General features: G+C 41.4%; 1 protein-coding gene across 3 annotated transcripts in view; it reads left to right on the forward strand.

The window, feature by feature from the left end:
• PLCB4 (phospholipase C beta 4) overlaps positions 1–21827 on the forward strand; it is a 109388-nt gene that overhangs the window by 30729 nt on the left and 56832 nt on the right. For 2 of the 3 annotated variants that reach the window (XM_018566585.1, XM_018566593.1), the window contains exons 10-17: positions 2697–2805; positions 4824–5034; positions 7178–7271; positions 8164–8243; positions 10596–10680; positions 17678–17768; positions 19862–19957; positions 20355–20455. In XM_018566585.1, coding sequence (XP_018422087.1) covers positions 2697–2805; positions 4824–5034; positions 7178–7271; positions 8164–8243; positions 10596–10680; positions 17678–17768; positions 19862–19957; positions 20355–20455 — 867 coding nt within the window. Of the gene's footprint in view, positions 1–2696; positions 2806–4823; positions 5035–7177; positions 7272–8163; positions 8244–10595; positions 10681–17677; positions 17769–19861; positions 19958–20354; positions 20456–21080; positions 21120–21827 lie in introns of all 3 variants that reach the window. The other variant, XM_018566576.1, reaches the window with a different exon arrangement.

Below are 21827 nucleotides of genomic sequence, written 5' to 3' on the forward strand. Positions count from 1 at the left end.
GACTGTTTTGGAGGAATCTTGTTAAATAACAGAAGTGTCTGTACATTAATTTCTAAAAGTACGGTGTCATATCACAATAGGATAAGGGTTTTGAGTCACCCAGGGTTCTTACCCATGAAGGGTTAAGGGGCGCTGGGATGCTTTTCTTGTACTGGGGAGGCTGGATTTTCAGTTTCCTTTAGGATTAGTAAATCCTGGAGCCTAGATACTTTGTAGAGTCTTAAGTAGGATGCAACTTCTAGCTCTGCGCCCACATTTTGCCAGCAAATAGCATCCTGATTGTGCAGTTGTACTCAGCCGCCCTAGTATGGGTACTGACAGTACTCCACTTGGGAGACAGAGGAGCTCTCAATGCCAGGAGTCATGGTGGGAGCCAGTGGATCCAGAGATGGTGCATGTGTGCACAGGACTTATGTAAGAGGATACAGGCAAATGGCCTGAAGCGTGAGGCCAGAGCAGCAGTGCTGCAAAGAGGAAGCAGGAGACTGAAGGTATTTGTGTTATGGCAAAGGAATGCTGAAAACTTCTGCAAGGGCAGCCTTTCATGTGATTTTGACAATTATTTTATTAAAAGGGAGAAATCGGTCATTCACTCGGCTGCCCTCGGCAGCTTTGTGAATAGACCCCTAAATGTTCTTTATGTGCACCAAATGCCTTTGCAAACCCAGATTACTTGCAAAAGTAGCAGTGACATCATCAGTGTTCTGCACATAGCCTGTATAGAAAGCAGAGCAGTGGTAGGGGCCCAACAGGTCCACCCACTATAGGACCCACTATAGGCTTCCTACAGAAAACTACAGGAGGGGGTGGAGACAAGACCAATCACCCTGCACAAGGCGACAGAGCAGCAGTGACCGGTCTTTATTACTGGAAGCTCTGGCTCAAAGGTAAAGCATCATGTTGGATTACTGCACAGATCTGGAAGAAATACACAAAGCACACCAATACACTAGTAAAAATACACAGGCCTCTAGTATTTAGACAATATTTGCTTCAGCTTTGAAAGAAGATTTGAAGAGTGGCTGCATCTTTAAAACTCTTACTATATGAAGCTAGTTCCCACAATAGTCATGTGTATGTTACTATTATTCTGCAGAAATATTAGGCTGCTGTTATCTTTTTTTAATTTCTATCTTTCAGTGCCCAGAAAACAGCAGATCCCATGTAATCTACAGAATATATAAACCTAATATTTATGGTGTTACATTTATTCATGCATTGTTTCTTTCAAAGTTTTTCTACACATACTATTGTAAACAGATGGCAGTTTTTGTGTTCTCATGTAGCATGACAGAACCATACACAAGTGCCAAGGCAACCAGCAGCAAGATATAGGCCATTAAGCACATATCTACCCTCAGTTCATTTGCTGTTGTGGAGAGACACCACTGGTACATGTCGGTCTAATCAGAGTATCCTGCAGTTGGGAAAAAAGCTGTATTCAACTTCAAGGCTTGACTCATTATCACCCACTATTTCTGGGTTTGGTATTACAGCCAGCAAGAAAAGCAGAGTTTATTGTCAGAAACAGATGAACATGATTTGCAAAGATGTAAAAATAAAAGCCATTTTTCTGGAGTTTTTCATGGTATTTGAGAATCATGTGAAAATCAAAAAACACAAAGTTGACCTGTTTTACTAGAATAGGTTATTCATTTAATGTTCAAAGGAAGTTTTATGTCATATGAAGTGTAGCAGCATTGGGTCATGAGTAGATACTATGCAGGGATGTATATATGCAAGGTTATGAAATTCTTTTCACCTGCAGTCTATTGCAGCCTGTCCACATTTGGTTTCATGTCCATTCTTTAAAGCTGAACTCCAGGAAAGTAGCTTAATATACATAAGAAATTCCTGTAGGGGAGGATTAGTATTTCTGTTCTTCCAGTCCTTAGAGCTACACAGACCTGCCATAGAGCACATTCATGTCTGGCTCGGTAGGAGACAGTGGCGTAACAATCACCATAGCGACCCGGGTGGCCGATATGGGGCCCGGGCACAGGGGGGCCAGGCCAGGGCATCCCTCTGATACTGTGTGGGCCGCCTGGGTCGCTATGGCATATCAGGGTGCTGGCTGTCACTGGCGGCTGTGAAGAGGAACGGGCTGCTGCTAGATCACTGACATCCTGTCATTGATGTGTGCAGCAGCGTGTTCCTCCTCACAGCCGCTGCTGAGCTAGGTCAGTGACAGCCAGCAGCTGCTGCAGAAGAGGCTAGACCCAGCGTTTGCAGTGAAGGAGGATGCGAGGTACGTCGACCTAAGAGCAGGAGGGGCCAGTGATGTAAGAGGAGGTGGGGCCCATCGATAGAAGAGGAGACAGGGCCCAACGATGGAAGAGGAGGCGGGGCCCGGGGGCGGGTGCAGCCCACCAGAGACCCTGCAGAGCCCACCATAGAGAGTCTGTTGTTACCTTGAGGAACCCAGTCCTGAAAAGTGATATGCTAGCCATTGCTGGGGTGCATGCCAGTTGGCCAGGCTACTAGCATTTCAGAAGGAGAGGACAGCAATGGCAGTCTACATTAGTTCACAACTCTCCAGCGTCTTTCAAAAATGGAAATATAATTTTGGATGGACTACCTCATAGATGTTTACATGGGTTCATAATTTATAATATTCAGCAGATAGAACTTATTTATTGGAATGAACAACATTGCATATCATATAAAAGATGCTGAACATTTTTTTTTTCCTGTAGCATCAAAGAGATCCTCGTCTGAATGAAATCTTGTTCCCATTCTATGACACAAAGCGATCGTTGCAAATCATAGAGATGTACGAGCCCGATGAAGAGCTGAAGAAAAAAGGTATTTGTATTGGAGATGTAATTTCCAATGTAACTATTTTACTCCTAACCTAAAGCGAAGCACTGACACAAATATGGTGGACTTCTGACCCTACTAGTGCACATGTTTGATAGAGCAATTCATATTCCATATGTGCCCCCTAATAACCTGCCCAGCCACGTATGATGAAAACAACATTTATTTCATGTTCTGGATGCATAGAAAAGAGAGACGGAATCTAATCTGGAAGCCTAGCCAAGTTCATAACAAAACCAGTATTAAAAGTTTGAATGAGTTGTGACACCATGACCTAGAAAATAAACTACAGACTGCAAATGACTGCATAGCGCAGACAGATTTATATCACAATTGCTATGACCTTTCCCTCTCTTCAGCATCTCACACAAAATTAGGCTGCAGGAGGTTGAAAAACTATAGGTTTGTTAAATTGAATGTGGACCGGGCAAAAATGTTTCACGATAGATTCATGGGAAATAATGACTGAGACTGATGAAAATATTTACAAGAATTAATGGAGGACCCCATAAATATACTTTATTGACATTTTTAGGAGACTTGATCACCTTGACCATGCCACCTGATCCTCTTAAAGTGACACTAAACTCAGGAGTTAAACCTTAAAAATGCATTCACCTACCTTAACTATTACAAAAATGTATCTTATTTGTGTATCACTCGGCTGTAGATCCTCAAATCATCTCTGAATTGGTGCTGACACTGTCCTTCCTTCTGGAGGGTGGCTAATTTTGTTCCCCACGGTCCCTTTGTGTGTTGTAAAGTGGCCACCACTCCAAGCTCACTCCTGTGATGGACTACAGTCTCATGTTTAGTTGACTAATTTGTATAGAGATTGTAGTCCATCACAGGAGTGAGCTTGGAGTGGTGACTACTTTACAACACACACAGGGACAATGGGTAAAAAAAGTATTCACCCTCCAGAAGGAAGGACAGTGTCAGCACGATCTCATAGATAATTTAAGGCTCTACACCTGAGTGATACACAAATAGGATATATTTTGTTATTAGTTAATGTACTTAAATGCATTTTAAGATTTAACTCCTGAGTTTAGTGTCACTTTAATTTACTGCTATGTGCCAGCAAGATCCTGCGTACAAAAACAAAACGTAATAGTTAGTAAAGTGTTTCCATTACAACGCATTTAGACACATAAATGTATAAATCTGACAAATTCTACCATTACATCTATCATTAATGCAGAGAATCCTATTTTTTAAGTTCTACGCCTAACATTTTTTACCTCTGGATGCATGACCTTATACTTACCTTCCCCTTGCTCCCTCGCCGTTCCTTTCTTTCTCACAGTCGGCACTCAAATCAGTGGTGTCAGTTACTTAAGGGAACTGTGATGTCACTCCCTTGGTCATGTGATAGTGTTTGTGATTAGTGATTTGCTGCTAGGCTTAGCATTGTTACAGAGTAGTGGGTCACATGTTCCTTTGTACCCAGAAAGAGGTATAGGAGAGCTTCTTTCAATGTTGGCTGCGACAGAGAAAGTCGCAGCAAAGGTAAAAAAGTCAGGGCCTTTGCCTTACATGGGCAAGGTGACAATGTCTTGTTGAGCAGACATCCCTGTAAATACAAGGTTGAATTACATATATTGGAATATTTTTACCTGTAAAAGGACCTCAGTTCTGTACAGCCAGTTTTGGGAATTACACACATCTTTCATCTAGGCAGGCTGATACAGTCATATCCTGATTCAACAAATCAGTTTCTGGTGCTTGCTCTCCACCTTCAGCCTTTTAATTGGTCAATAAATCAGCAATAAAGAGAAAACTTCTATTATTTGATGAGAGCTGAGAATATTTTTCTGATTTGCTCAGCTGTACAAGTGAGGTATCATACCAGTCCTATTATGTGAATTATTCCACACAAACCTGGCCTTTAGTCTTGGCACCACATAAACAGTAATATCAAATTGTGTTGGGATCATGTTATCTGAAATGTTTTTAGACAAGTAGTGCTCAGCTGCTTTCTTCTTCTTTACCATTGGCAGGTCAAATATCAAGTGATGGATTCTGCCGATATTTGATGTCTGATGAGAATGCCCCAGTGTTTCTAGATCGATTGGAACTCTACCAGGAAATGGAGCATCCTCTTGCACATTACTTTATAAGCTCCTCCCACAATACATACCTTACCGGAAGACAGTTTGGTGGGAAATCTGCTGTAGAAATGTACAGACAGGTCTTTCTAGCTGGATGCAGGTATTTTATGTATTAAAATCAATGTTTATGGTATTGCTAAATAGGATCTCCAGTCTATGCCTTAGGAGCCTCCTATGCAAATATCGACTTTCTAAAAGTTGCATAGGCACACTTCCTTATCTCACAGTGTCAGTGCTACGGCCTGCATTGTGGGATGGGGAAAGGGTTGCCTGTTCTCCTCTTACTCAGAAATCAATTTTTGTTTAGGGCAGCTATGAAGTCTAAAGTCTTTTACTGGAACCAGTGAACTGGCAATCTATGGTGCCTGCTCTCAATGTTATTAACAGGGCATATTACTAGTCATCAGTATTGCCTGCGGCCTCCCTGCAGCTGATCATTTTCCTATTACTCACTTAAAGGGGAACTTTACTCATATCATCAAAATAACAACAAAGGCACCTTTAGAAATGTTTAGTGATGACATTCTACAAACATATACTTATAGATAATTACAGGCTAAATATATAATTATTATGTATTACCCTATTACAACATGAACATTAAATAATACAGTAAAACAAGCATTATAGTTGTGTGAAATTTAGATGATTAGTCCTAATATTTGATATGAATGATAATGATTTAATGACTGATATTATAATAAATGTGTATGTTGATTAGTACATGATGCTTTGAAGATGTATACACACCAGGGACCCATTTGTAGTGCTACTTGCAGCCTATAATCCATCCACTGCACCCACTAAGCTAAGGATACACATACAGGTGAAACTCGATTAATTAGAATATCGGTCAAAGTTCATTTATTTCACTAATGCAACTTAAAAGGTGAAACTAATATATGATATAGACTCATTACATGCAAAGCAAGAGAGTTCAAGCCGTGATTTGTCATAATTGTGATGATTATGGCTTACAGCTCATGAAAACCCCAAGAACCTCAAATCCACAACCTCAAAAAAGTAGATTATTACATGCAATCAATAAAACAAGGATTGTACCTAGAACAATATCGGACCTCTGAAAAGTACAAGCATGCATATGTACTCAGTACTTGGTTTGGGCCCCTTTTGCAGCACTTACTGCAATTACTTTTGCACGATATTCTAATTATTCGAGTTTTACCTGTAGGCCTTAATTTTTTGGGGTAGCCCATTTTTAACATATGGAGTTGGGCTGTACGTATTCAGGACACAATTCTGACTTTATGAAAGATGTTGCTAAGCCCAGTGCAGTGAATACATTTTCCTAATCTGAGCTTTACTTCTCTTTAGTTGCAAATTCTGGGAGGCAAGATAAATCAGTAGGGAAAAATCAGTTCCCCTTTAAATACTTAAGGGAGGCTTGGCTACAGTAAATTGGGAAACTATTGTGGTATGGCCACTAGATGGAGCTGAGGATCATAGGAAATAAATACATCTTAATAACAAGAGGCACAATGTAACAGTTCTAGAGAAAGCCGAAGGGAATTAGATATATTTAATCATTGCTGCTATGGGGCATTTTCCCAATTCACTACTGCCCATTATATTTGCAGAACATTTGACCAGAAGAGAATATAGCCTTAAGAACATCTGATTTTGCTGCATTCGCATAGCAGCTAGTTAGTTTGCACTGAACAAATGTACATGACGTTTCGCTGGATGAATAGCTATGCAAATAGACCCCTTAGTATTGTAGCTTCAATGAGTTTTGCTTCAAAAAAATGTCATGCATCAGTTGTTTGGAAGTTTTCCAGCTACCTTCTTTGCTCCTTGTTGTTGTGAAGTATAGAAGTTTAAAAAAAACCTCTAACTTTTAGAAAATATGTGGCGAATAGTTTTGTCAGCCCCATGGAAACTATTTGTGGGTGGCATACATACATATGCAATATACCTTAAACCTTCTTTGCAAGTAATCAGCTATCCAACATCTAAAAAGCAACATATGGTTGTATGTATGTTTTTCCATATTTTCTCTATTCCATTTTCCTAACCTATACGGAGGTTTGGCATAACTGTATAAGTTTATCAGAGTTTATCTGTTTGTTGTATGTGGCCAAATCTGTTATCATTCAGGCTGCCTTCAGCCAGAAAAGGGAAGTATTTGGCATCCCAAGTATTGGGCATACCTGACACAAGCCAGGTAAAGTATGCTTGTAAACATTTTTCTAATTGTGTGCCTGTGTCTGTGTTATGGGCAGGTGTGTGGAGCTGGATTGCTGGGATGGAAAAGGTGAAGATCAGGAGCCCATAATTACTCATGGGAAGGCCATGTGCACTGATATCCTCTTTAAGGTACGTGTACATATTTCTTTCCTGTAAGATAGACTATAAGCGACAAGCTGTTACTACACAATAACACCAGATGCCTGTAACTGCTTGCAAGAACTCAAAGTGAAAAGAAAAACAAAAAACGTGAAGCCAAAACTGGACCACCCATCACCTTATCTCTGAGTCACCGGTGAGGTCTCTGTTTCTGCCTTGTTAACCCTTTCTTCTGAAGCAGAGTATTCTTACTTCGCCTGCTGCATTCCAATTAATGTAATAGTCCAAAGAACAATGAGGTATGGGTGACAATAGCTACAGCTTATGGGTGAAATCTTTTGAACTTAAGCTTATACAGTATATCCTATCACTAATGGCTCCTAGACATATAAGCAGAGAGTGGGTAATTCATCTCACCAGTAACAAGGTGAGTTCTTGGGTCTGCACGCCTCCTGTGTCCATTATGAGGGGTTCTCACTCTCTCTGCTGGAATTTGTATTGCTTTTCTATTATAAAGAATGCAGTATAAACGGTGGGCAGGAACAACCAAACTTCCCAGGTAGACAGGAACAGAGTCAGGAGTTATTGCGGGGAGATCTCACTGGTATGCATTCAATACATTTAAGTAGTTATAGGCTGGTTCAGCTCATATGGCTCTATCTATAACCAAAATATTACTTTTAAGTGGACTGACTTTTTAATTGCACATGCACTGTATCCTAATTATTCACCCTGTTAAATTGATGAAAATCTTATAGTAAAAAGTGATCATCATCATTTTAAGGGCTCCATCATCTTTTAGTGTCTTTATCACGGTGCTTGATATAAGCTGTATTCCAGACAGTTCCTCATAATGTTAGTTTGGCCTCATTCAGTGACTAAAGACTAATTAACATGCTGTATTCTCTGCTAATTTTTGAAGGATGTAATACAAGCCATCAAGGAGTATGCATTTGTCACATCGGAGTATCCTGTAATCCTTTCATTTGAAAACCATTGCAGGTATAATGTTTTACTGCTTAAAGAACATGGGTCTCTCAATGCTTTTCGTGTTATCTCTTCTTTGAATAAAAAAGTAGAAAGCCTTGTATTTCAGTTTCATTTTATTGGGATATCTGAGTGCAAAAATTAAGAGTTGTACTACTCGATCAAGGCTACTTGTAGGCACCTTGAGACATACAAAGGGGTAATTCAGTAACTGTATCCAACACACTGACGGGAAAATAGGCAAATGGGTGACTGGTCATTTCCCTGATTCCCCATGAGCATTCTGGTAAAAAGCCCATAGGACATCTCAAGCTGTGAACAAAAGCTGTCTCAAGATTTTCTGCCTTCTCACCTGGGAGTGTAGACTTTCCATCTAGGAGGGGCTAGGGAGGAGCAGCTGACCCAGACATAGGGTCCCCCGCCCTGACAAATAAAAGTGGGCCTGGCATCTAGTTGTTGGATAGTGGATGGTGGTGTACTGATGCTTGATGGTAAAAATAAAATTCTCCTCATAAGGAATAATTGTATTTTACTGGTCATACCACAGTACCAGATTTTATCAGCAATTGCTGAGGATTATTGTGATTACAGGCCTTTAACCTGAGAAAACATATCACTTAACTACAGGTTCTCAAACAGTTTTCCTGGCACTTGAGTTATATTTTATTTTAAATGGCTTCTTCTCTTTAAATAAACTCCTTTGTAATCATAACATTTCCTCTGTAGGCTAAGTAGCTTTGAGAGGGGAAGTGGTCATGCAGTATGGAGCCAACTGAACTTTCAGTTTAAATCAGCTAAACGCATTCCAGGTGCATGAAGACAACAGGTGCACAAAGTTTTGCGATTATTGTTTTCTGGAAAACAGCCACATCTTTAGTAGAAAAGCCAGTCCCCTGCCAGCTAGGGATGCACCGATACCGATAATTTTTTTTCGGTACTCGCCGATACCAATTACCGAGTAACGGAAGTCCCATTCAGGAATCCAGGTGGCGTGTAATGACTCGCCACCTGGCTTCCTGATTGGTCGGGGGTGACAGGCTGCACATACTAAGGTAAGGTAACCTTACCTCACGAGGCCAGCTTCCTGATTGGCCAGCTTCCCGACCAATCAGAAAGCAGGGCGTCGCGTCATTACACGATGCCCGGCTTCCTGATTGGCCGGGAAGTCGGCTCTATGCTCTCTCGTCACAAGTGACGAGAGAGCATGGAGCTGCTTCCCGGTCAATCGGGAAGCCGGGCCAATCAGGAAGCCGGGCAGCGTGTAATAACTCGCTGCCCGGCTTCCTGATACCGGAAGGACTCGTGCTAGGCATCGGAGTACTTGCCCAAATACTCGGAATCGGCACCGATATCGATACTAGTATCGGTATCGGTGCATCCCTACTGCCAGCATGCTTCAGAGAAGGACCTTTGCTTTATGTGGGGAAGCATTGGTGTCTCTGCACAGGTCTGACACACCCTCTGCTGAGAACAGGAGCTCTCCAATCAGCAAGCGTATGCTTCCACTGAGAGAATAACAACCCTTCTCCATAGCATGCTGGCAGGGAAGAGCCTTTTGTATAGATTGTGGCTGCTTTCTGAAAAAAATAAACTGTAAAACTTTGTTCACTTCTTGTTTCAATAATGAACTTTGAATGCATTTACGTGATTATAAAGCCCATTTACACCTCTGCGGAGGTGTACATATGCCAGCCATGTACACCAAGTGTAAATGAAGAGGGCATATGCAGTTGCTGTATATGAACACAGAAACTTACTTGTTTTTGTCCTCTTCATCTTCTCATGGCTCCTTTTGAAATGGCCGCCTCTGTGCTCTGCAAGCAGTCTGTGTAAATTGACACTCTATGTCTCAGCTCTATTAATTAGTATTTATAGTGGTAGCTTCCCCTGGACAATGTATTGTGACCTGGAAAAGCAAAGCTGGTGTGCAGTGATCTTGTTACAATGACTCACAGGGAAGGAGTTAGCTGCTTTACAATCTGACCCCCATGTCAGACTGAGTTTCCTGTGGAGACAATTTTTAATTTGTAGGACTCAGGCATGCTAAAAGTCCATAAAAAGAAATTCAGAAAGCCAGGAATATGAGTCATGAAAATGCACACACATTTACAGAACATCACTGCACCTCAACATTACCTCAATAAATGTTAGTTACTTACATAGGTGTAAATGGACTTTAAATTGAAAGTTTAATTGGGCTTTAAAATCAATGGCCCTTGTTCATTACACTAAGGGGTCCTTGAGCTTTGAGTAGTGGAAGCCCCCTTTTAGTGTGTTCTCGGATGTTATACAGATACTGTACAGAAATTGCATTTTGTTGTCTTGGTACATCCACGTGTTATATTTAAAAGTTCTGCTTTATTTCAGTAAATATCAGCAGTACAAGATGTCCAAATACTGTGAGGAAATTTTTGGGGATCTCCTACTGAAGCAGCCCCTGGACTCACATCCGGTATGTAGACAAGATTTCTCCACTTCCTTCTTGTATATTGAGGTGTTATGTTTTGGACTGTCATGACTGTCATTCACATCATTGAAGGACTCGTAGAGTATAAAGTTGAGGAATATTGTTCATCTCCACAGACAAATGCCAGTGACCTCAACAAACAAGGCAATGGGAAGCATGCACAGCCCTCTTGTGAAGTAAAACTCTTAAGCTTTACTGCCACCTAGTGACACAATATGAAATGATCATTGGGATAGGAATGAAGTGGCTTTGATGGGTCACGCTAAGCAGACGCTGGGCTCCTTTTCTGCTGCATGCAATTAAAACATTTTGTGTGTTCTCAAACTTGCAGTGCGGGTTTGTCTTTTGGTGATTTATTGTCATGTTTGAAAGGCTAAAGGCATGATTTGTTCTTTACTAGAAATTCAATAAGAATGTTTGTGGGAAAATAAAAAAGTTATATATTACAGTTCCCATATAAAATGTTGGAAGTTAAAGCTGAACTTTGGGCAGGTATAAAAGGCACACATTATTGCAGTTCTGTAACCATTATTACAGCATTAATTTTTTTAAACTAGCAGTTTCAGGAATACATGATTCAGTATCAGCCTATTGCAGTCTACTGTACAGTTTAGCAGAGCTCAAAGGGAGAGAGAGAAGCAGCGCAAGGTGCCAATTGTGGGTGTGCTGCAGTGCAAGGAGTATGTTGATACTGTAGTAGAAGAGAGCCTGGGGTATGAGCTTATCACTGCCCTGTCTCTTTTTTCATTGTCCAGTCACTGGGTTGGGTTGGGCAAGGGAACTGTAAGTGAAACTGCAGCAGACAAACATCAGGTCCCCTCTCCTGCTAGACAGCTGCATTGGGGTGGAGCTGTGTAAATCTTAAAGGAAAGTTTTGTGAGAGTACAATATATTCTACCCATTACTTAGAGGCAGCGTGTGACACTGCAGGTTTCACATGTCGGCTCTATAGATCGAGAGCTCGGCGATCATGAACCACTGATCACTCAGCTCACGGTTTTCTCCCTCCGCCTTCTCTGTTCCTCCAGTGCACATTGGAAGAACAGACAGAGAGGAGGTGGGCAAAGCTAATCTGGATCTAGAGAGGCAGAGCCAACTTTCAATCAGGCAGCAGCGTGGATTCTGACAATATTTTGGGATCTTTCCCAACTGCAGCATGGCTCTCAGCTAGATGCTGACTTCGGGTCACAGGAGGACATTAGTAAATGTACACTTGTGACCCAAAAGAGGACTAAACCCCCCAAAAAAGGTTTGGCTTCTGTTCTCTTTTAGGTCTGGGTGGACGGATTCGTTGACAGGTAAAACAGCTCTAATAAGTGTATTTCATCTGTGAGTTTAGCTGTTTGCCTGAAGTTCAGCTTTAAGTTTAATAAATGATATTAAGGGGCAAATATTTTCACATACACAGATGACTTCCTGTACTGAATGGGGTTAAAGATGACTTTGACCATTCCCATTTAGTCTTTGTTAGTCTAATGTTTACAGAATGATTATAAAGAAAAACATGCTCACTATTTGTAGAGAATGTAGACATGAATATGACACGTTATATATGATATTGATGTCCCAATCTTGCCCTTAGTCTTCAGTGGGTTTGTGTAATGTGCGCACTGTGACCTGGTGTTGTGTCAGTCACCTTGTGTGGAAATTATCAGCTTTTGTACAATCATGATGCACAGAGCTTTATTCTTGAAGTTTATAAATAACAAGAAGGGGGATGGATTTCAAAACAATTGTGTGTTCTGAATTCTTAATTCACTTTGCACCAGTATGGACGCAGCCATACCATGTGTATAATGCATGTATCTGGAGCAGTGCATAATGATGGTCAGTAGATGGAGCTGAGGAGCACAGGATATAAACATTTATTTAAACATAAACATGTATTTCCTATGCTTCTTAGCTCCATCTAGTGGCCACCCATCTAGGAAATACATATGTATTTCCTTTACTCCTCAGTCCCTTTAGTGGTCATAATAAAGTATTTTCCTGAAATTACATTCGACCTGGAAATAAAATTTACTAAAAACATTCATTTTTTCCCCTATTCACACCGAATTAAAGTACATTTTTGCAGGACAAATTGCTCTGCGATTTATTTATAAATACATTCCTATGATTTTTATTTTTCATGATTTCACTTTTAGAATGTTGGGACATATGCATTAAAGGAGAATTATGAGGCGAGTTATTTTCACTCAGCCTCATAATCTGAGCCAACCTGCGACAATGAAACTGTCACAGGTCGGCTCAGTAGATCATGAAGTGAGCGAACACATACCATCGCTCGCTCACTTCTCGATCTATCCCTGCAGAGAGCCGTGACTGTCACTCAGAGCTCCCTGCAGGGATTCCCCACTCCCCTGTCCGATCCTCCAGCGCTGACTGGCGGAACGTACGGGGGAGGGGTGGGTACAGCTGGCTCTGCCTCTAGATAGGCAGAGCCAGCTGTCACTCACGCAGCTGGGTGGATCCAGACAGCATTGTCGGGATCCGTTCAGGCTGCGGCGTCTCAGTATACCGGGTAGCTTGCGGTATACTGAGCTTTGGGTGACGGAAGGACGCTAGTTTGTGTCCTCCCGTTACCCTTAGGAGAACTATGGGGAAAAGCCCTAACCCCATATGTCTCCTTTAAGCTGACAATGTGGAAGTGTAGCCATTTAATGTATAAATTGCTTCAATCCACTGAAGTGTATTTATAGCCAAAGCTATTTTTCTCTCTGCTTCAGTGACACCAGTCTGGAGAAACCAGCAATGCTGCTCTCATAGCCCTCATAATACATAATCTTGAATAGTTTAAGTTTATTTTTTAATAAAAATATATTTATTTTAAAGACCAATCTGCATTGATGATAATAAAGGTTGGCGACCTGCATCATGTGACTCACATAGCCTTGATAATTTCGGCAACCGAGCACTGCACTCAAGTTGAGGTTTGCTTTTTCCAGTGCATACAGTACCTCCCAAGATTCCTGGAGGGATTAAAATTGATTTCCAGGCACGCCTTCAGATAATTGACACGTCTGCACTGACCACTGCCTTTATCTAAGAGCTAATTCTGGATTTCATTGTACATGCCGGAAGTATGCCTATGGGATGATATCACTTGCTTCCTTCCTTACTGTTGTCGGTTTTCCATCTTTGTCTCTTTTATTGTCCCAAGAAATGTGAGACCATTCTTATTTAAAGGAGTTTTCTTCAACAAATTTAAATTGCACCCCTAGCTTTATGTAGCATTACAGAGGTGCCGTGACCTTGTAAGCCTTTAAAGGGATTTATTATATATATTTATCACCAAAACGTTTGTTATATAATGCAGAACTTAGCAGACTCCATAGAACTAGATGCATTGCCCTAGAGGAGCTTAAACTAAAATGTATGGCCACAGCCATACAAGCACACATACACATTGTAGGGTCAGTTAAAGCGAACATGTCCTGGCCTAAAACAGATGAAGAGCAGGACCCTGTGGAGGCCCTAGGGCCGTAGGCCCAGGGCACACACAGGTAAAAGCAGAGGCACTTTTCACCAAGTCCAGATTGAGCCCCTTCCCTATCATTTACCTGCCAAATGCCATAGCCACTACTGCTATTTCAGTTTGCTGGTTCTTGTCAAGTTTAATTCAGGAATACTCTTATTTTTGTAAGTACTGGCAAGATATTTCCTACAGGCATCCTAGTTCTGCACACTTTAGCTCTCAATCCAAATTATTTGCCTTTGGCTAGTCTGATTTCAGTCAAATGAGAGTGATACTGTATCTGTGCTTACCCACACCATTGACACCTATGGCCTGCTAAGGTTCTAACCCTTCCGCTCATTTTCTAAAACACAAAAGGTAGGATTTCTTCCTACTTTAGCAGGAGTAGAGACTGGTATTGTGTTAGCCATAGATTAAGACAGAAAGTTTGGAGTTTAATACCCTTTATTGCTAACCTAAAGTGAACCTGTGCCCAGATCATGCACGCTAAAGTATTACAGTAAAAATATTTAAAACAACCACTTATTCACCTCTGTATCTGTAAGCATTGGGGGAAATACATTTTCAATGTTCACAACAGTGCACTGCATTAAGACGGCTTATTCATTTTGGACGGACTATCAATGCATCAAGGTAACATGCACACAAAAATGAACATCAGCCGTTTTTTATAACGCAGTGCACCACAATGCACAGATGGATCACATTTGTGTGTTGTAATGCACTAGGTATGTGCATTGAGGTCCCATTCAAGTTGAAAAGTACTGCAACACACTGCACTTAGTTCCATGCGTTGCGATAATATGTAGTAAAACACGCATTATTGTAACTCACTAGTCTGAATTAGTCCTAATGCAGGAAGTAGTTTAAGATATATATGGGTCGTGGTGACACACTTTACTGCAATGCACAGTAATGGACAACCTGTACATTGCAGGGCCTTTAATTTCGAATAGCACCCCAATACACCTAATCAGACACCAATATCTAAGCATTGCAGCACACAAAAGTGTAGAGATAAAAACCATGTGTGTGTTGCCATACAATCATGACCCATTCAAACTCATGTGTTATGGTATGCTCATTTTGAATGACACAACACTATACAAATATAGTAGTGGTCAACAGGCACAGACAGCCCATTCAAAATGTATATGCTCCCTTACCGCAACACACGTTAACTCGTGAAGCACTGTGCATTAACATGAGGGTAGTTATGTGTAAAGGGTGAATAGCACAGAGTAGTTCAGCAGAAGTTTAATCCTGAGAGTATTTTTATACTTAAAATAATGAAATAAACTCAGCACAGCTGAAGATGTCGCAGTCTACACATAGGGAGTTATTCACAAAAGGGTGAAGAGTTTGGAGAAGGCAGGAGAAGTGAACAATCTAGGTCAACATAGCTGGACTGGAAAGTGAGCTGAGTTGGATAATTTTTCCAAATCAGCTATTTTAACCTAGATGGTTTATTTCTCCTGACTTCTCAAAACTCTTCACCCCTTTGTCAAGAACCCCCATAGAGTGGTGGTGGGCTGCATGCAGCCTGTGGGTCATGTGTTGGGTTCCAAGGCTCCAGAACCTTTGTTGCAATCAAGTAGAATTGTTGGGAATTAATAACTCCACATTAGAAGCATCTAGAGAGGCCAGGGGTAGCCTGTTGTAAAGTTGCTCATTAGGAATATGGGAATAGTTTAATACCCATAGACTGAGCACTGGTGCACTTCAAGGTAATAAAGATGCAATATTTTAGGAACCAATAGGTTCCTTCTTCAGGCTTTTTGCTATTCTGAAAATGGTTCTGAAACCCACATATGTATACACAGGTTTAAAACACACACTTGAGTAGTAATAGCTATTGTAAAGGGTCAGTCTGTATAGACTGAGATCAGAGCTCAGGAGTCTTATTGGGGTAATTGACTTAGAGATAGCTTGCGTGTTTAATAATTGAAGTTAGCCAATAAAGGCTATCACTTAACACCCTTAACATCCAAACTTTCTACTTGGATTAGGAAAATTTAGGGTTTCAGTTTTCATTTCAGGTATGACATGGTCAGCTGCAGCAGGAAATCATGGAACTAGGTTGGTGTTAAGTTACTTTCTAGCCAAAACTGTTTTCTAGTTTTAACAAGGAAAAACTGGACCCTTTGTCAGGTTTGTAATACAGTCACTGTTGAGTCGATTCACTTTTATATTCTGTTCTAGTGACAGTTGTCATTACCACAGAAAGTAAGGGGAAATGTGATTTTTTTACAATTGTCACTAAAACAGGAGTAAAGGGGATAGTTCTAAATGGGGATACCTGGTTAAGGGACAACTGGTGAAGGCGTTTGCCTTCACTTTAGGGGGGCTTTCAGTTGTGTCTGCGGCACAGGAAGTATCATTAAAGGCCTAACGACTTTGAATGTAACCTTAGTCCTGCTTAACATTTTAGGACTAGTATAGTATGCTCCCTTCCTGTCCAGGCCAATTTTCAGAGCTGCGATACTTCGACTGACAATTACTTCAACACTGTACTTATATAAATGTAATATCATTTTATGAGATAGATAGAGCTTTATTTTGGTGGTATTCAGTAACCACTGAGTTTCTTTAACTTTTTACTATATACATCAAAAATTATTGAAATTCAAAATATTAAACATTTCAAATAAATAATCTTTCTTCATAAATTTAGACCAAAATATATTCAGGCACTGGTACTGCCTGTACAGGCACTGGTGTTGAATGGCACAGATACTGGCTGTACAGGCACTGGTAGTGATTGTACGGACACTGGTACTGGATAGCACTGGAACGTGCTGTGCAGGCACTGGTGTTGAATAGTACTGGATAGCACTGGTACTTGCTGAGCATGCACTGGTGTTGAATGGTACTGGATAGCACTGGTACTTGCTGTACAGGCACTGGTGTTGTATGGCACAGGTACTGGCTGTACTGGTTCTGGTTGGCACTGGTACTGGTTGGCTATTGGGAAGTAGCTCAAGCTCTTTCCTCTCACAATGCATCTGTGTTTGAGAGGAAAGGAAGAGCCAGCTGCTAATTGCAGCCATTGTTAACATTTTGTAATTGCTGTGATTGGTCATAACAATGGCATGGCACAGAGCTACTTTCATTTACTCTGTACCTTGTTTTTGTGATCCAATGACAATCACTATCCAATGGCAATGGAACCAGGGGTAATGTGCTAGTGGGCATGCTAAGGGCCCCAGCACAGAGAAAAAGTGGCATTTAGAAACGGTGACCCTCCCTGGAAGGTGCACCATCTGGCTGTTTAATTACAACGGCTGGACAGAGGGTGGTTGAGCTGGACCCATTGTTTATACAGAGAAACTCAGAACAAAAGATGCATTGTAATAGGTGGGGCTTGTTTGGAATGTAAGTAGTAAACATAGGAGGAGAAGGGCATGTAGATGTTTACTTATTTTTATAAAAAAAAGCTAGATATAAACAGTTAATTAATTTGAAAGAATAACTGCATTTCTATTTCCTCTTCCTGTATTTCAGCTTGATCTTGGAAGACCTTTGCCTTCTCCAAACGACTTAAAGAGAAAGATACTCATTAAAAACAAGCGCTTAAAACCAGAAGTGGAGAAAAGTATGTGTCATCATTTCCCACTCTTTCTTAAACTTAAAAAAGTTTTTAAACCTCCAACAGCTCATATGGGAGGGCTACTCTACAGACTCATCGACTTCTTTCCAGCTTCACAGTGCAGAGGGCCTTTAAATCGATTGTGTTACATTAAGCATTGTAGATCCTTACATGGTTAGCAGACATAGCACACACTCCCTGAGCGAGACACCAGACTTCCCGTGATGTCCAAGCCCAATCCTGGCTTCTCTGGCACCTCCAGCAGACAAAGTTCCTCACTGGCTCTCCTTCACCAGCATAGCTTCCCCTTCACTGGCAGGACAGCTGCAGCCCCCGACTGGGTCTCCATCCTAGACCACCTGCAGGCCTGGTCAGATTGCCCAATACTTCACGCACCCTCCCCCAGGGAGGGGCCCAGAGGGGAAGAGACTTTCACAAGGTCAACCCCGAATATTTATGTCCTCCCCCAGCATGCACCACTGGCCATAACAACTAGAGGTTGTCTAGGGAGACACACCTAATTATAGCCAACCATTATTGGATGTTTTGCTCTATTGCAAGGTCAGACCCAGCAACAGGCAGATGCAAACGATAACAGAGAGCTTAGGAAATTATCAAATCAGCTTAGACTGGATACAGTCCAGCAGAACTAAATTTAAGGAGTCATACCACTTAGGGCAAGGTGGCTACATATAAGCCTATGTACATCTGAATAAAAAGTTGACAAAACTGTCTGCAGCTAATCAGTTTTCTCAGATTTAAATATGTGACCAGTAGTCCTTTAGGTGTCTGTTCTCTATTACAGTCCTTACACAAAACTAAAGCCATCAATACTTACCTCCTGTCCAGCGATGCAATGTCCTTTTAGCTCCCTTGCCAGTGCTGACATCTTCGCCTGGTCTTTCAGGTTTGGTATCTTTGGCCATCTTGATTGGCTGGGCTTTGGTGACGTAGCTTCCACACATGTGCACAAGGAAGCTGCCCTGTGTTGGCACCACACTGGAGAGCACAAGGCGCAGCAGTTCGGGTCTCCAGCGGTCTGACACTCCATTCTGCACAGTACTCCACTCAGCAACACTGCTCACAGCAGCCTTTAAAGTTCCAAAAATACACACATAGTAAGAATTTAAAAAAAAATATATATATATATTTATTTGCATATTATTTACTTGTTATGCAGCCTGAAGGCATAACTAGTAGGCAACTTTAGGCTTCATTTCTACGTTAAAGGTTAAAACTGGTTTACAAATATGCCCCCAAAAGGTCTGCTGTTTAGCATCTAATCAAAGTGTCTGTATTTAAAATGTAACTGCACCTTTGACCAGTATAAGACTAACAGGAGGCAAGACGCAGTACAATAGTTGTAGTCACACTTATACTGTCCTCTGTCCCCAACATACCCTACACCTATCTGCAATCCAGCTACATGTTGACAGGACTTCATAGCCACTTGTAAAAGTCTTCTTAGCCAGGCCCTGGCATTTATTCCTATAGAGAGTTCATACTGCACCAAAACACAGAGCACAAACTCTTAGAGCTCTTTCACACAGACACAAATACTGGTGTAAAATACATTTATATTTGTGGTGACCAGGAGCCCCTGCTGCCATGTTTTTGTGTCCATAGAGTGCATGGAGAGAATATGCCGTACACGGGATTGCGCATGTAAAAACAAGTAGTGACATTTGCACACATGCACACGTATGGGCACGTTTGGGAACTTTGCCCCATGCATGTGCACATGTAAATGACAGTACTTGGGTATACACAGATATTTCTGTGTAAGCATATTCTATCCTTGCTATCCTAATAACACAACTACAGCAGCAGTATACAGGCGTATTTTGCGCTGTATTCCCATATAACTGTATTTACATCTGTATTTGCATACTGTAATGGTGTGGTTTCAGTATTCCATGCAATGCAATAGTGGGGTTACAGTATTCCATGCAATTCAGTTTTACAATCTATGTTAATACCCTATTTTAGCTAGTAACTCACTTATTCTGTTCAGAATCCCTACGATATTTTATGTACGCTACAGTGCAGCGAGTTACAGTGTTCACACTTAATTGTGTGTGTTTGTCTTTTTTCAACAGAGCAACTTGAAGCTTTGAAAAGTATGATGGAGTCTGGAGAGACCGTGGCACCAGTCAGCATCCTTGAAGATGACATTGAGGAAGAGATAGAAAATGGTACACATGGATATAACTATTATTAGTATTATATGAATGAAAAAAGGCACATCCATAGCTCATTCTTTTCCATTGTCCACTATTTAAATTTGCCTTCTACCCTCTGGTACTGCTTTGATTGTCCGTGAGTATTAGTGGCCACCCGTCACTCAGACAGGAAGTGAAGGAGATCCTCCCCAAAGACAATAATAACAAAACCTGATAGAGGTCCTAAACCTTCCCCATGCAAATTTAAAGCAAAACAAAATTTTAGTTCAACTGGAAGACCGCACTTCACATTACATTCAGTTTCTGTTGATATAGTTAGTAAAGGAGGTTCAAGTGTCATTTTTGGCAGCCATGAGAAGCCTTAATGTGAGCACGGCTGGTACAAACCCCCTGTGTTCTTTCATATTAGCTGATCAAGAGGAAGAAGCCCATCCTGAGTATACGTTTGGAAGTGAGCTTTCAGCAGATGACCTCAGTCAAAAAGAAGCTGCAGCAAACAGTGCAAAAAAGGTAACAGCTTGCTTTTTATATGTATACGTTGACTTTTGTTTGTGTCTTGCATTTTCGTTTTCATTTGCCCTGCATGATCAAAAACTGTGGGCATCTCTCCAAATGAGTTCTGGCTTTTCCATTGAAGCGTTCGGTCAATGGCACAGTATAAAAAGACATTTTAGACAATTATGCATTTCTAACCTTGTGGCAACAGTTTCGGTATGAGTCCTTTTCAGCATTACTGTGCCCCTGTGCAAAATGCCAGCAACATAAACACATGGTTTGATGAGTTTGGTGTAGTGGAACTCAAGTGGCCTGCATAGAGTTCTGACATTCAAATTCGATTTATTGGAACACTGATTGCAAGCCAGATCTTCTCATCCAACATCAGCACCTGACCTCACAAATGCTATTGTGCCGGAATAGACACAAATTCCCACAGGTATACTCCAAAATTTTGTGAAAATCATTCCCAGGAGAGTAAAACAAGTTTGCCACAAGTTTGTATTTTTGTACTATCGGCTGTAAAAGTAACTCTAAGGTGTGATTGCCTACTGGGAATAACAGGGTACTTTAAATACTGGCACCGACTATAGTGACATTATTTTATATATCTGAAATTAAGTCTGTTTAATTTTTTTAGGTTGCGGAAGATGCCGAACAAGAAAACAACAATAAAAAGGTGACAATTCATTAGCTATTTACTTTATATGTAAAATGTTTAACAAATGATTTAACTATACAAAGTGCTACATAGATGATTTAAGAAGCCTAACTTACAGCACATTAGGCACCCGTTGTTCCCATCCTATAGAAAGGCTGCCATACCTTATAGAGATGCAGTTAACGTGCCAGTACATAGGTATGGAGGTGATCAACAAATACCCTGTGCTGTTGTGCATCTGTCTAGGGCTGCAACATCTAATCAATTATATTCAATAATGAGAATCGTTGGCAACGATTCACATAATCGATTAGTTGCTTTTTTCGATTAGTTGCCGTACCTCTGCTCCTCTGTTCTCCCCACGGGTGCTGGCTGCAGCAGTCTGTGTCCCTTCGAATCCCCGCTGCTCTCCCCGCCTGTTTCGGCAGAGGCAGCGGGGACACAGACCACTGCAGCCGGCACCAGTGGGGAGGAGATACCGCTGTGACTGCATTCCCCAGCTGCCCACCCTCCCCCATACCTCCGCTGCTGCCCTGGTCCTTTTCTGCCCTTCGTGCCTCCGCTGCTGCTCCGTTCCTTCTCTGACCTGGCCTGTTCTTCCTCGGCCCGTTCCTCCTATTCCCCGCCCCGTTCCTCCTCTGCCCTGCCCTGTTCTTCCTCTGCCCCACCCCGTTCCTACTCTGCCCCACCCCGTTCCTACTCTGGCCCCCCCCCTTCCTTCTCTGC

This window comes from Nanorana parkeri, unplaced genomic scaffold (genome assembly GCF_000935625.1).
Source record: "Nanorana parkeri isolate BGI_ZX_2015 unplaced genomic scaffold, ASM93562v1 scaffold28, whole genome shotgun sequence".
NCBI classification, from domain to species: domain Eukaryota; kingdom Metazoa; phylum Chordata; class Amphibia; order Anura; family Dicroglossidae; genus Nanorana; species Nanorana parkeri.